Source organism: Diceros bicornis, chromosome 34, assembly GCF_020826845.1.
Source record: "Diceros bicornis minor isolate mBicDic1 chromosome 34, mDicBic1.mat.cur, whole genome shotgun sequence".
Classification (NCBI taxonomy): Eukaryota; Metazoa; Chordata; class Mammalia; order Perissodactyla; family Rhinocerotidae; genus Diceros; species Diceros bicornis.
Window position 1 is genome coordinate 18524920 of NC_080773.1, and position 16120 is coordinate 18541039.

Here is a 16120-nt window from a genome sequence, read left to right on the forward strand (position 1 = left end):
CTACTGGCAGCCCGGGTTTGGATCCCGGGCGCGCACCGACGCACCGCTTGTCCGGCCATGCTGAGGCCGCGTCCCACATACAGCAACTAGAAAGATGTGCAACTATGACATACAACTATCTACTGGGACTTTGGGGAAGAAAAAAAAGGAGGAGGACTGGCAATAGATGTTAGCTCAGAGCCGGTCTTCCTAAGCAAAAAGAGGAGGATTAGCACGGATGTTAGCTCAGGGCTGATCTCCCTCACAAAAAAAAAAAAAAATGAAAGCTAGATTGTTTCTTACCCATATCTGAGTCATGTCATGTGCATGTTTTATTTACTGATTTATATTTGTTATTCATGTGTTAATTTATTTTATTGAAGTAATAATGTACTAATTTAAAAAGTCCAGGAGTACAAGAGGATTTGCCAGATACTTTTCTTTTCTTACTGCATTTAGTCTCAGACCAACCTTGTGAGGCAATACTTGGTCTCATCTGCGTTTTAATTACAAAGAAGCAGGATTGTAGAATTTCAGAAAGCTGATTAGGTTCACATGGGAAACCAAAGATCCAACTCATCCAAAAAACTCCTAGAATTTTTACTTAGATAAAGAGAGCGAGGCAAGGGAACAGAATTCTGTGGTCAGGGACCTAGTCCTTTGTGTGTGGTACCTAGTTGTCCTGGAAGGTAGAAGATACCACAGATAATACTGCCTGTACCTGGTGAGTCTTCAGTGGCCCCTTCTCTGTGATCTCTGTTGCTCATTTAGGGCACCTGGAGGTGCAGGGTTCTGGTGATGAACACAGTCCTCATAATGAAAAGTTAAGACAATACTATGCATTAATGATTCTTAATCATGGGCAATTTTGCCCCCAGGCAACGTCTGGAAACATTTTTGCTGTCACAACTTGAGGGATGCTACTGATAGTGTGTAGAAGCTAGGGTTGCTGCTAAACATCCTACTGTGCACAACAGATAATGATCTGGCCCAAAATATCAGTAGTGCCAAGGATGAGAAACCATGCTGTACACAAAGCTATACAAGGACATTAGCAAAATGTGGATGGAAATATTTATAATATATATGTTAAAAAACCAAAAGCTTAAAATCTCTATAGAAACTTTTACAGTCATAAGATAAAACCCCAATTGGAGTATGAGCAAAGAACATTAACAGAGAAGGTACTGAAGAAAAATTAAAGATGGCCAGTAAATATATGAAAATATGATGAGCTTATTAATTATCAATAATAGAAATAACCAAAATAAGTTGTTTTTTATTGATCAGATTACCTAAGATTGAAAAACTTTGGTTATAGTCAGCGTTGTGTATGGTACAGAGAATCAGGAATGCTGATATTCTCTTGGGGGAGGGATAAACTAGCAAAAAAGTTGAAGAGAAAATCTGCCATTGTACATAATAATTTTGAAGTTGCGTATTCTTTGTCATTGCAGTTTTCACATCTTGGAACTTATAAGAAAATAATTAGACGGGGAGCTAATATCTGTGTAAAAAGTTGTTCTTTTCAGCATTGATTATGAAAAGAAAAAATCTAAAATGTAATATGCGTTATTTGGAATGTTTATATTATAGTAAAATTGACTCTAGTCTCTTGGAATCTGAAGCCACTTCGTACACATCCTTTCCACTTTTCTCAGTGCTACCCTCCTTCCAGTGGACCTTTGTTGCAAGATTGAGGTTACGTGTGTTTGGTGTTGTAGGAGGCAGTGACCTTCAAGGACGTGGCTGTGGTCTTCACTGAGGAGGAGCTGGGACTGCTGGACTCCGCCCAGAGGCAGCTGTACCGAGACGTGATGCTGGAGAACTTCAGGAACCTGCTCTCTGTGGGTGAGGACAGGCGCTCTGTGACTGAACTTCAGCCCCCTGCGGTGTGTGTGTGTCCTTGGACATGTGGGGCTTTGGAGCTCCTGAACTGGTTTCCAGTTTTCTAATTAGCAGGAGACACAGAGGTGGCATTTCTCTAGTCTTTCCCCCACCACCACCTAAACTGTGTGTTTTGTAAATGAACTGTAAATTGACAGCATGACTGCTATACCTTTTTGGCCTTTCTCAAGTTGTTGTCTCCAATAAGTGAGTCAGCACCTACATTTAGGGAATTGTACCAGCATTTTTTAATGAAATAAAATAGGGTAGAAAATACCAGGGCCCTTGCCAATAAATGCACATTGCAGCAAAACTATGGCCTATTGCCAAGAATAGTGTGAGAAATGGTGGAGAGGATGTGATGAAAATAGACATTTTTTTCCTGTAATTTATACTTATGTCTATGTATCCTGGATTTTTGCATAAAGTGTATTTCCTCTGATGGGTCATAATTAACAGTTTGGAAAACACTCATTTTGATGTCCTGAGATGACGCAGAGAACCACAATTGTTAGTAATTTTGCCTCTAATGTATTGATTTTAAATATTTGTCCTTGGCTTTTCCCAGGGCATCAGTCCTTCACACCAGATGTAATACCCCAGTTAGAGAGAGAAGAAAAGCTTTGGATGATAAAGACGGCAAGCCAGAGCTGGAGCTCCCGAGGTGAGAGCCGTGCGCCTCAGTCTGTCCTGCTTCCTGTCACCTCCACAATGATGACTCTGGTCCGAGTCAGTGCCTAATTTGCACAGGCTGCAGGCTTTGTCTCACTCCCCCTCTTCAACTTTGCTCTTTTACAATCAGTTCTCCACTCGAAGTAATTCTTTTGTTTTTGCTGGGAAAGATTTGCCCTGAGCTAACATCTGTTGCCAGTTTTTTTTTTCTCCCCAAAGCCCCAGTACATAGTTGTATATTCTAGTTGTAGGTCCTCTAGTTCTTCTATGTGAGCTGCTGCCACAGCATGGCTACTGACAGACGGGTGGTATGGTTCCACGCCTGGGAACTGAACCCGGGTCGCCGAAGTGGAGTGCACCAAACTTTAACCACCAGGCCATCAGGGCTGGCTCTTGAAGTGATTCTTTTGAATGTTTGTCAGATCTTGTCAGTCCTTTCCTTAAAACCTTTAGTCGCTTCTTATCTGATTCAGAGTAAGTTCCAGGTGGCTCATAATATCCCACTGGCTGCTGCTCCATCTTTCCCCATCCTTCTGTAAACATGACCTTTCATTTTCCTCCATGTCAGTCTATTCCACCCAATTTTGCCTCTTTGCTGTGCCAAGCATGCTCTGCTGGTCACCCTCCCCTGGTTCTTCTTTCTCTCAGGAGTGCTCTTGCGCTCTCTCATCCCCTTGGCCCCTCCCTCACTTCACGCAGGTCTCTTCTCAGATGTAACATCGTAAGAAAGGCCTCCCGTGACCACTCTATCCATAATACCGTATTCTTCCTCCACTCTCTTTCCTTTACCCTGTCTTACTTGGTGTCTAAGCATTGATCACCACTTGCCAGATAAACATATATTTTTGTTTTTGTCACTGTATTCCCGTTGGAATATAATCTCAGGAGAGGAGAAATTCTCTTTATTGCTATATCCTCAGTTTATAGAACAGACTTGGCAGAGGGCAGGCGTGCTATAAACATTTGTTGAATGAATGAATGAGTTAATAATGGTTACTTGGACTTTTTTCCATTAGTCATGGAGATACTTAAAGGGTAGTAATCAAAAATGTGTGATGGAGGCACAGTCTAGAACAGTGTTTTCCCCCCAGTGAGTGTCTAATTTTAATTTATTAGATGCTTGTGGATATATGTAGATATGTGTCCATTAAACCCCATCTAATGAGAGCTTAGCTTTGCACTTGTAACCAAATTGATTATCATTTCCCCCCCGTGGCTTTCCTGCAGGCTTTAGTAGTAAATCATAGTGTCTTGGTAAAGAACTACTTTTTAGAATGAAGATTCTAATAGTCATTTTATACAGAGATACCTTTACTGCTTAAAAGCGCCTGTAATATTTTTCTGTTCCTGTTAATGCTTGTCACAAGCTACTAAATTTATTTCACACTCAATCCCAGTCTTCAGCTTGAAAGACAGTGGTGTGGTCCATATAGGAACATCTATCAGTTGGAGTCTGCTTTCCCAGACAATGTTATTCCTGAGGTTTTAGGTATTGACTCCTACGTGCGAAAGGAAAAATTTTACACACTTAGAAAGGGAGTACAAAAATTACAGAAGCAATCAATCCATAGGCCCTATGGCCACTTTTAGGCCTTTTCCTTTTTTTTTTTTTAAACCTCCCAAGTGATTTGAGCCATGATTTTGTGATCAACGTGATTTTCTCATCAGTAACACCTGCTTAGTTTAGCCCTGTATCTGGTGATGCCTTTCAACTTCCCAGAACAATTGCTATTTCCAGTCCTTTTCCTATTATGGGTAAGTTACTTGAAAAAGCTCTTTTACTTGTGTAACACAGCCCGAACTCTCACAAAGAAGTCAAATTGGGATTCGTGTATCCATTCAGCGTGTATTTGTTGAACACTGACTGTGTTAGGCAGAGTTCTGGGGGTGGTGATAAAGTAGTGAGCAATGTGAAAAACTTGTGGGTATTGCATTCAAGCGAGAGAAGACACAAAACAGATAAAGGACAAATGTAGTATGTCAGATGGTAATATGTGCCGTGTAAAAACAAAGCAGGGGGGCGGCCTGGTGGTGTAGTGGTTAAGTTCATGCGCTCCACTTCAGTGGCCCGGGGTTCGCAAGTTCAGATCCTGAGTGCAGACCTACACACTGCTTATCAAGCCATGCTGTGGCAGGCATCCCACGTATAAAGTAGATGAAGATGGGCATGGATGTTAGCTCAGTGCTAATCTTCCTCACAAACAAAGGGCAAAAAACAACAACAAAAAACAAAGCAGGGTAAGGTGAATGGAGATTGCCAGGGCTGTAGAGTGGATAGGGAGCATTTACTGTTTGAGATTGGGTAGTAAAAGGCCTCACTGATAAGGTGTTATTTGAAGAGAGATGTGAAAAGAAGTCAGTAGCAAGCTCTATGGCTAATTGGTGGAACAGAGTTCCAAGGAGAACATAACTCTTCCTGTCCAGTGTTGACTTGGAGAATCTATACTATACCCTATTTATTTCCTCCTCACAAGTTCTTGCTCTGTTGTATAAGATTAGCTTCTAATTTTTTACTTTTGTTCCCCCTGGAGGTAATGGGTACTTTAATTGCTTTGAGGCTTTAGAGTAGTTTATGTTATTACTGTAAACCTCTTCCCCCAGTTGTCCTCCTGAAGGATATTTTCCAGCAGGACATGAAGGACCACTCTTTGCTCACTACTCTGAACTTTAGGAATTTAGGTGATAAGGTATTTTCTCCCAAACATGTGTCTTTCCAACTAGTTTAATGCCACAAAGGCTCCTAACATTGGAGTAAACTTCCAATGAAATAATTCAAAGCAAAGGTTTTCAACATTGCATGGAGACATCTTTTGATAATCTGTCTGTAAGAGTTTTGCTAGACCTTTTGAGCATTTGGTCAGATGTGCATGCAGTAGGCATAATTATGTAGGAGCTATTTATTAGACACCTGCTGCAGCAAAATAAGACAGGCTTTTAGTAAGGTGCAGCTTTGTCTTTGTAAAGATTCCCTAGGAAGTATTTTTCTTGCTCTGCAGCTACCAGATTTCTAAGTTGCAGCTCACTTATGAAACTTAGTATGATTCTAAGTGAAATGTGTTAATGGATAATAAATGAGAGCCTGGTGGTCTGCTTCTTGGTTTCTGGAGGCATGTAAATCAGAGAACATGCTACATGATGATAAAGAAAAATGGAACCTTCTCCTGGTTAAAAAAAGCCTTAGAGTGTGGGCCTAAGTTTGTAACATTGACATTTCTAAACAAAGCATTCACATGCCACATCTCCAAATTCTCTTATCCTTTTAGGACACAAGAATCTAAATGACCTGGAGATGCTTCATGAAGTTGGAATAAGGTACCTGCCACATGAAGAGCTTTTCCACTCACAAATCTGGCAACAGGTTACAAAGGAGTTAACCAGATGTCAACACTCCATGGTAAATATTCAAGGAACTGGCTCTCATGTGGAAAAACAAGGTGATGCACTCTGTCAATGTGAGAAATTTGGTAAAGGCTTTAATCAGAGTTCACATCTTCAAGTTCACCACAGAGCCCAAACTGGAGAAAAACCCTACAAACGAGAGGAGTGTGGGAAAGATTTCATTCGGGGCTCTCATCTTCAAATTAACCAGAAAGCCCATGCAGGAGAGAAGCCCTATAAATGTGAAAAATGTGAAAACACCTTCCGTCGGTTTTCAAGTCTTCAAGCCCATCAGAGAGTCCACAGTAGAGAGAAAGCAGACAAATATGATACATCATGTAAGGGTTTCAGTCAGAAGTCGTATCTTTGTCATCATCAGAGAGGTCCCACTGGAGAGAATCCACACAAATTTGAGGAGTGTGGGAGGAACGTCGGGAAAAGCTCTCATTGTCAAGCTTCTCTGATAGTCCCAACATTAGAGAAACCCTATAATTGTGAGGAGTGTGGGCTGGGCTTCAGTCAGAGCTCTTATCTTCGAGTCCATCAGAGAATCCACATGAGAAAGAAACCTTATCAATGTGAAGAGTGTGGGAAGGGCTTCAGTTGGCGTTCACGACTTCAGGCTCATCAGCGAATCCACACTGGAGAGAAACCATACAAATGCGATGCATGTGGCAAGGGCTTTAGTTATAGCTCACATCTTAACATTCATTGTAGAATCCACACGGGAGAGAAACCTTATAAATGTGAGGAGTGTGGGAAAGGCTTCAGTGTGGGTTCACACCTTCAAGCCCATCAGATAAGCCACACCGGAGAGAAACCATACAAATGTGAGGAGTGTGGGAAGGGCTTCTGTCGGGCCTCAAATCTTCTGGACCATCAGAGAGGCCATACTGGTGAGAAGCCATATCAATGTGATGCATGTGGGAAGGGCTTCAGTCGTAGCTCAGATTTTAACATTCATTTTCGAGTCCATACTGGAGAGAAACCCTATAAATGTGAGGAGTGTGGGAAGGGCTTCAGTCAGGCATCAAATCTTCTGGCCCATCAAAGAGGCCACACTGGAGAGAAACCATATAAATGCAGTACATGTGGGAAGGGCTTCAGTCGGAGTTCAGATCTTAACGTTCATTGTAGAATCCACACAGGAGAGAAACCCTATAAATGTGAGAAGTGTGGGAAGGCCTTCAGTCAGTTTTCAAGTCTTCAAGTGCATCAAAGGGTCCATACTGGAGAGAAACCATATCAGTGTGCAGAGTGTGGGAAGGGCTTCAGTGTGGGTTCACAACTTCAAGCCCATCAGAGGTGCCATACTGGAGAGAAGCCATACCAATGTGAGGAATGTGGAAAGGGCTTCTGTCGGGCCTCAAATTTTCTGGCTCATCGTGGAGTCCACACGGGAGAGAAACCATACCGATGTGATGTGTGTGGTAAGCGCTTCAGACAAAGATCATACCTTCAAGCCCACCAGAGGGTCCACACTGGAGAGAAACCATATAAATGTGAAGAATGTGGTAAAGTCTTCAGTTGGAGCTCATACCTTCAAGCCCATCAGAGAGTCCACACAGGAGAAAAACCGTACAAATGTGAGGAGTGTGGGAAGGGCTTCAGTTGGAGCTCAAGTCTTATAATTCATCAGAGAGTCCATGTTGATGATGAGGGTGATAAGGACTTTCCCTCATCAGAGAATTCATACAGGAAAGAAACCCTATAAAATTATATGTTTTCATACCTCAATGGGTGCTGAAATAGTCCTGTCATGGAAGACAAAGCATTTATTTCATAAGAGTCAGGCAGAGCTTGACATGTTACAGTGTCTGGGTGACCACACAGCAGAGAAGCCTCGTGAGAATGGGGACATAAGGACCTGATTCAGAACCTTGACATTGAGCAGATATTACACAGAAGAGAGGCTTAGGAAGGATGAGTCTGATCTGGAGCTAACCAACAGTACTAAGATGGAAATGCCAAAATTGAGTCCACTAGCATATACACTCCAAGAGAATAGGGACTTTCTTGACTGTCAAATCTACTCTGCCTTTTCAGTGCCTAACACAGTGTAGGTCTTTAGTGATCGTTAAATGAGTAAAAGGGCCACCAGTCACAGTTGAAATTTTTTTTCAGTTCATTTCTGAAAATTCTACTTAGAAGAGGAATTCAGCAAGCCTTGGAAGACATTTACATTAGACCACTTGGGCTCATTTTCTCAACCATGCAGATCATGTGAACTAGTGATTATAAACTGAAAGTTGTAACCCGTTAGTGATTCCAGAAATAATTCAGCAAGTTGTGAACAGGAGTTTTTTATGCTAACAATTCAGGTATAATTTGCATGCAGTAACATGCATAAATCTCAAGGTTATGGCTTCATGAATTTTGACAATGCGTACACGTGTAATCATCACCAAGATCAATGTATATGATATTTCTATTAAACCAAAATGTTGCCTTGTGCCCGTTTCTGGTCACTCCACCTCTAGTGGCAACAATTACTATGATTTCTATACCATAGATTAGTTAGGTCTCTTGAGCTTCATATGGGTTCAGTATATACTCTTTTGTGACTGGATTCTTTTGATCAAATATATGATCCTTTCAATAGATTCAAAGAAAACATTTAACAAAATTCAACATCCATTCATGATACAAATTCCTCAATGAGAGAAAAGGCATCTATGAAAATCCTACAAGCTAGGCTTTCTTTTTTAAATTATTATTATTAAGGAATAATTTATATACAGTAAAATCTACTCTTTGGTGGATCATTTCGTGTTTTGGCAAGTGCTTACTGTTGTGTTACCACTACCACAATCAAGACATTTAGCAGTTCAGCACCCTTGCCCTGAGATTCCCCTGTACCCTTTTGTAGTCAACCCATGGCACCTCCTCCCCCTGTGTTGGCCGCCACTGACCTGTGTTCTGTCTGTATAGTTTACCTTTTCCAGAATGTCATATAAATGGAATCATATAGTATGTAACCTTTGGAATCCGGTGTCTTTCAGTTAATGCTCCTGAGATTACATCCATCTTGATATATGTATCGGTAGTCGTTCCTTTTATTGCTTTGTGGTGTTCTGTTGTATGGAGGTACCATACTTTATCCATTTATGATTTGAAGGCTATTTGGGTTTCCAGTTTTTAGTGATTATGGAGAAAGAAGCTATGAACATTCACATACAGGTTTGTGAGTCAACGTGAGTTTTCTTTGTCTTAGTAAATATTTAGGAGTGGGGTGTCTGGGTTGTATGGTAAGACTGTTTTTAACTTCATGAAAAACGAAAACTTTTCTAAAATGGATATACCATTTTGCCTTCCCACCATCAATGCATATCAGGGTTTTGTTTTGTTTTTAGTATTTCAATAGGTTTATAGTGATATCTCATTTTGGCTATAATTTACATTTCCATAATGACTATGTTGAGCATCTTTATCTATGAATGTTTGCTAATCACATACCTATTTTCTTGGGTGAACTATTTTCTTGTTCTTGATTTTTTAGAGTTCTTTATATGTTCTGGATACATGTCCTTTGTCAGTCATGTGTTTTGCAAATATTTTATCCCTGTGTGTGGTTTGTGTTTTTTATTCCATTAATATTTTTTACAGATGGAGCTTTTTTGACTTTTGATAAAGTTCAGTTTTTGTCTTGCATGGATTGTGCTTTTGGTTTCAGATAGAAGAACTCTGCCTAACCAAGGTCACAAAGATTTTTCTCCTCTTTTTTAATCTAAAAGTTGTATGGTTTCAGATTTTATATTTAGGTCTATGATCCATTCGAGTTAATCTTTATAAAGTGTGAGGTCAAGGTCCATTTTTTTTTGCATATGAATACCCAATTAACTGTCTTTTCAACATTGAATTGCTGTTGCCCCTTTGTGAAAAATCGTTAGCCGGTACCTGTAGGGGTCTTTTTATGGCCTCTATTTGGTTCCATTGATCTGTGTGTCTGTCATCTTGCTAATATGTAGCTTTATACAACAGGTCTTGAAATCAGATAGTATGAGTCTTCCAACTCCGTTCTTTGTTTTCAAAATTATTTTGGCTATTGTAGTTTGCTTTTCCATAATTTTCAAGTCAACTTTGTGATTTTTAAAAATAAACTCTTGCTGGGAGTTTTGTTGGGATTGCATTGATATATATAGACGAGTTTGGGGGAAAATTGACATCAATATTGACTATTCTCAACCATAGACTACAGTATATCTGCTTATTTAGGACTCCTTTTCTTTCTTTCATCAGTAGTTTGTAGTTTTCAGCATATAGATCTTGCACATATTTTATTAGACTTATACCTAAGTAGTCTGCTTTTTGGTGCTAAATTAATTGGTACTATTTTTCAAATTTCAATTTCCAATTATTCATTGCTAGTATATTCAACATATTGTTTTATGTTGACCTTGTATCCTACAATATTGCCAAACTTGTGTATTAGTTAAAGTATCTGTTCTGTAGATTCCTTGGGATTTTCTGTGTAGACAATCATGTCATCTGGAAAAAGTTGTATTTCTCCCTGCCAATTGATATGCATGTTACGGTGACTCCACTGTGACACAAGGAAGCTGCCCCCAACATTAGGTTTGGATGACAAAACTCATGACAGTAGTCCTTTGGTATGATCAAAGGTGGAAGGGATGACTGTCTAGGAGAAGGTCCAGAACAGAGAGAAAGAATATGTTCCATGTAGAGGGAAAGTCTTGCCTGCACAAAGTTTAAAAGAGGTGGTGGGAGGATGCATGCACCTGTGGGGTGGTGGGTGAACCTCATCAGGATTGTGAAGGAGACGGTAGACATGGGCAGGAGATGAGGCTCGTAGGTTGCTGGCATTAAGTCATGTCCAAGTTTCTTTCCTGTGGTTTTCACAATTCACCCCTGACGTTTGGGCTAGCATGGCAACCTCCCAGGTTTTCCTGTAAATAAACTTGTATTTGAGAGAGACCACATTTGCAAAGTTAACCGAAAATAATTAGGTCAGCAATTATTGTGCTAGCTCCCTGAAAGATAATGTAGGGCCAGATAATGTTAATCTGGAGAAGAAATCAATAGGGGTTCAAGAAATCTCTTGGAATATTTTAGTAATTTAATAAAATCATCAACTATTTGGGTTTGTTGTTTTATCTGTTGAATTGTTCTGGAGACCTTTCCTGTATTAGGGACCTACATGCAGCCAGAGGTTACCTTTAAGCATCCACATTGAGGTGCCAGTAGGTAGTCTAATGCAATATGTTATCAGCTACCATAGCAGCTACAGAGTTTTCTCTTTCATTAAGGGCTTCTAAATCTTGGGCTGTTGGGTACATGTGGTCTGCCAGGAGTTGTGGCATTGTTTGGCTGGCTTCTAAGTGCTAAGTCTGTGCTATAGAACTGAAAAGACTTAGAATTATACCTATTATACCAAAGATTGTGATAAGGCCCAATTCATAGTAAAAGCCTGTGTGTATGTTTTTATGGGAGGGGCATACATCAGTGCATACATGTGGGGGCCATATAGTTTCAATAGTTGTATATAATTATATGAATTGTTGTAGAGGCCTGAAAGGGCATGGGAATTGTGAAGGGAAAGTTAATGAGGAAGAACCTCGTGAGGTTGAGGGAGCGCTGGGGGAAGTAAGGGAGTTGGAGGGTGACCGAAGAGGATGGTGAGCAGTTAATATGGATAGCAAAGACCTCCAAGGGGTATGGGAATTAGTTTGTAAGTGATTACCCAGGCTGGGGTGCTTGGTGGTAGGCCCAGCATTGGTTTATCTTTTGGGTGACATGTTCTGGTACTGTTTTATATAGATATTATCTGGCAGGTTGAGGGAAGTAGGAAGTCGTGTGGTGTTGAGGGAATAGTGGAGAGTGAAGCATGGATTGTTGGACAAGGGGATTGGAGCTGATGTGGTTGTGGGGGTCATAGTGGAGAGCGGTGTGGGAGCAGTTAAAGAGACAGTTATGTCCAGGTCCCAACTGTTAGTAATGGAGGGAAGTGGAGTTTTAGACCTTTTTGCAGGTATAATTTCACCCAGAAGTGAAATTAAGTGGTGGTTAGGGTATAAGTTGGCTAATTTGCAGGGTGTTGGCTTACACCAAAAGGACAACACATGAGGAGGGAATAGAATGGGTTAAGCACAAATCTAAAACTGCTAGGTGTTCCTTGATGCAGTGGAGTAGGTAATAGGCAATGGTAGGTCCCTGTATGCTGTCATTCATGAGGGCTTGGTTAAGTTTAGGTAAGTAAGGGTCTGTTTACATTGTGTAGGAGAGGGGAATATGGAGGTTGCAGAGACTTACATAAGCAGGGAGAATGGGAGCTTCAGTTAAGCAGTCTACAATGTTGGTATGGGCTAGGTTGGGAACAACGTGTAAGCAAGCCTGCATAGATTGAAGCTTGGGAGATAAGACAGAAGGTGAGCGAGAAGAAAAGGCAGTTGGAGAAGTTATAAGGGAAACTGGAGGAAATACAAGTTAAGTGGAAGAGCCAAGTGTTGGGTTTGGAGCAGAGGGGCCGTCAGAATCTTTATATGATGAGTTCTGGCATGAAATTCTGATAGGTCATCTCAGGGTGTCAGGATCAAGGTTGGAACTGTCGGTTGTGCTGAAGTCATCATTTGGGATGCTTTGGTCTTCTGGGCTGAAATCTTTATGTCTGAGCTGATGGTTATCTGCTCTGTCATCTGTGATTGATAGCCTGTGGATGGTACCTGTAAGGACCTTTGTATAGTAGAGGATGGAGATGCCTAATATGAGTCCTGAGTTAACTCCAAGACCTCAAGGCAAAGTTCTACATTTGAGAATTGTTTCAAGAGTGACTGAAGACCAGTAGATGCTCTAGGGCACAATTGGCTCTATATTGGGTGGCCACATATGCGTGATATGTCAGATGTAAGTAGCCTTAAGAGCATTGCCCATGCAGGTCCACATTTTGTCTTCTATCCTTTTTGTCTCCACTTGTTATTGAGTAAATTCTTATGGGAAAGCTGTGAAGTGATTGAATGCCCCAAACAAATAGAGATGACAGAGGAGTTTGACGTTGAGGAGGAGTGAGTTTAGGTGAAAGGAAGCCCAAGTAGTTTGGCATTGAGTTGGAGTGGTAGAATCCCAGACACAGATCATGAGCCAAAGATATGGTCAGGGCAAATAGAGCCATAATGCGCCACAGTTACATGTTTATGCCTCTGATGTATAGGCCTCAGCATGCAGGGGCTGCCTGTTTATTATGATGAGAATCATGGGCATTGTCATCCAGGTCATGCAGTGGCTCCCCCATTAAGTATCGCCATAATAGGCGGAAGCCAGAGCTGGTATCCTATTTGAGGATGTTGGTGCTGGAAACTGATTTAAGATCTTCCCTTGTTGGAAGATCTACACAATTATAGGTACAGGGTGAAGTACCAAGACTAATGTTTCCTGCAAAGAGGGGCTTCCCTTTAGCCAACCTTTAAAACTATCCTCCTGGGGAACAAGTAGTTTTGACAGAGAGCTTTCTTGTAGCATGTAGAATAGCCTGTTCAAGGGTCATGGGCCTTCAATTCTCAGTGGATCTCATTTTATAATCTGCCCTAGAACTGGTTACCAGTCCAGCATACATTGTGCCAGAATTAAAAAGAAATAGGAGAATGTGGAAGTGTCATTAAGTGGGAAAGAGTTCTATCTGGGTATTGAAGAGAGACTAGAAAGAGGAGGGTTTGGGTCCTCTAATTGCATTTTGACAGAGCATCTTAGGACCTAAAGGTTGAAAGTTCAGGGTAACTAAGGCAGTGGGCAAAAGAGCAAGACATTTGGGAAACCATTATCCATTTTGTAATTTTAATAGGTTGTCCTTCAGTAGGCTATTATTTCTCTATTTGTAGATAAGAGGACAAATGAAAGTTCCAAATGATGCCTTGTTGTAAAGTCTGTGCCTGAACTGAATGAGCACTAAGGTGTGTTTCCTGATCAGAGTCAGTGATATCTGGGGTCCCAAAGGAAACTAACCAAGTTTTGATGAGGCCTATAATGGTGATGTCGGCAGTGGCACACCCGGAAGGATAAGCCAAGAGGAGACAAGTATAAATATCAGTCATTATGAGGGCAAAATGATTTGTGTCAGCACACGGGCACAATGGCCCAATAAAATCAAGTTGACAGAGAAGGGTCATTTATCTCTTGGTGTAGACCTTCATTGGCCATGACCCCAGTATTCACATTGAGAGGGTAGGGTTTGGGTTAGGGCCAGTGGCATGATATAGATTTTGGCCCAAAGTATAGAAACCTGGGGTCCATGATGAGGGTAATACTAGAGTTTATTTGAGAAACAGGAACAAAGTGCACTCTGTTAAATGCAAAGGCGTTTAATAGAACCTCATCCATGGTCTTGGTAGGAGCCAAGATGGGAGAATTTAATTGTAATACATGAGGTTTGAGAGGCAATATATTCCCAATGTGGAAGGCCCCGTGGGGGATGAGCCTAAATGTGAAATCTGTTTTGAGTCCATCAACTGGACCAAACAGCCTAGGAGTCTGTAAAAATATGAAAAATTGACATAATTTTATTGAGAGTGTCCTCCAGTGCCAAAGTGACTAGTCAGCTTTGTGAGTTGGGCCAAGCCTTGGGTCCATCCTTTATCAGGGATGTCCCAGCCATGGGATGGAATAGGGTAGCTCTCTGTTGGGTTCCATCATGAATGATGTGGTGTTTCTGTCTGTGAGATAAATGGACTCCCTTCCTACTGGACTCAGTTTATCACAAGGGGCCCCACAAATGGCCAGTGGGTTGGGAGGGGTGATTTCTCCTGGATCCATGGACTTAGGCAAAGGACAGAGGGCAAGAGAAGCCACATTTGCCTGTAGTTTGGATATGCCTGAGGGCTCAATTCAAACTGTGTCTGTTGGTACCATTTCTATTTAATAAGGAGGCTTCAGTGGCTGATCGACACTTGTAGGCTGTTACTTCTACGACCCTAGAACTTCTAGGCAGTTGCTCTTGAAGGGGCATGGACTCAGGGCCTGTGATGGTTTCTTTCTAAAGTAGAGCCCAGTCAGCCACTAGGAGTTGTCTTTTAAGAGGAGTATAACTCTCAGCTGCTGAGGGGAGTTGTTTGTATCAGAAACACAAACAGAGTTGTTGGCTATCCTGTCTGGTCTCGAGACTCCAAGAGGCATAAGACTTATTTGCTAGGACTTCCGCCATAAAGGAGTCCCCAGAGGGATTAGTGGTATCACTTATTGGATGTTTTTTTTGGGTGGGCCTATTGTTGGGTTGGCCCCTATTCAAATTGAAATGGTTTTTTAGTGACTTTTATAAATAGGTTTTTTAAAAAAACTATTGTAAAGGGAGAATTGTTGCAGCCAAAAGCCAAATAGGACAAGTAGATATTGGGCTTGTTTGAGAGAGGTGAGAGCAAAGAGAGCCAATATTTACTGCTTGACTGGATCTGGCATAGACCCGCTTTCCCTGGGCCAAATTATGCCCCCAAATTTGACAGATGTGATAAAACCTTGGATCCTTTGAGTGATGATGGCGCAGCCTTGATCGAAGTCTAGTAAACATTTCAAATGCCTTGTGCAATGACTTCGTGCATTTCCTCCTTTAGTACAGTATGATCCATGTAATGCCATAGCTGGGTGCTTGGGACCAGTGCAAACCCTTGAAAGTCCTGTCTGCGTAAATCTTGAACAATGGTGAGCTGCTGAGACAGCCCATAGGTAAATGAGTGAATGTAGACTGGGATCCTTCAAAGGTAAATACAAATTGTGGCTGTGATACTGGAGAAATGGGGACAGAATAAAACATATTGGCTAGATCAATAACTGTGAAGTAAATTCAATAATATTTGGTGTAGGGGCCTTAATTGGAGGTAGCACTATGTTGAGATGGTGGAGTCTGCCTAAAGTGCCATTATTTTTATTAGGCTTAAGGATGGGCCAAATAGTGCTGTTGAAGGGAGAAATGATGGGAATGAGGAGCCACCAATCATTAAAAATGGATCTTAATTCCTTCAGATTTTCTTTAATGGGACATTGTGGAGTGTTTACAGGTTTATTAGGGAGTGGCAGATTCCCTGAGGTCCATTTAGTATGGCCAATGATAAGGGCATTGGATTTGAACTTCTTTTTTTTTTTACTCCCAACACCTCTGACACCAAATGTGTGGGGTTTTTTTTGTGTGTGTGAGGAAGATCAGCCCTGAGCTAACATCCGTGCTAATCCTCCTCTTTTTGCCGAGGAAGACTGGCTCTGAGCTAAC

The 16120-nt window shown here is 41.3% G+C and overlaps 1 protein-coding gene across 1 annotated transcript in view; it reads left to right on the plus strand.

Moving 5' to 3' along the window:
• LOC131397584 (zinc finger protein 45-like) overlaps nucleotides 1–16120 on the plus strand; it is a 53779-nt gene that overhangs the window by 11437 nt on the left and 26222 nt on the right. Inside the window, exons 8-10 of the mRNA XM_058530696.1 lie at nucleotides 1704–1830; nucleotides 2435–2530; nucleotides 5802–7627. Of these exons, the coding sequence (XP_058386679.1) occupies nucleotides 1704–1830; nucleotides 2435–2530; nucleotides 5802–7627 (2049 nt within the window). The remainder of the gene's footprint in view (nucleotides 1–1703; nucleotides 1831–2434; nucleotides 2531–5801; nucleotides 7628–16120) is intronic.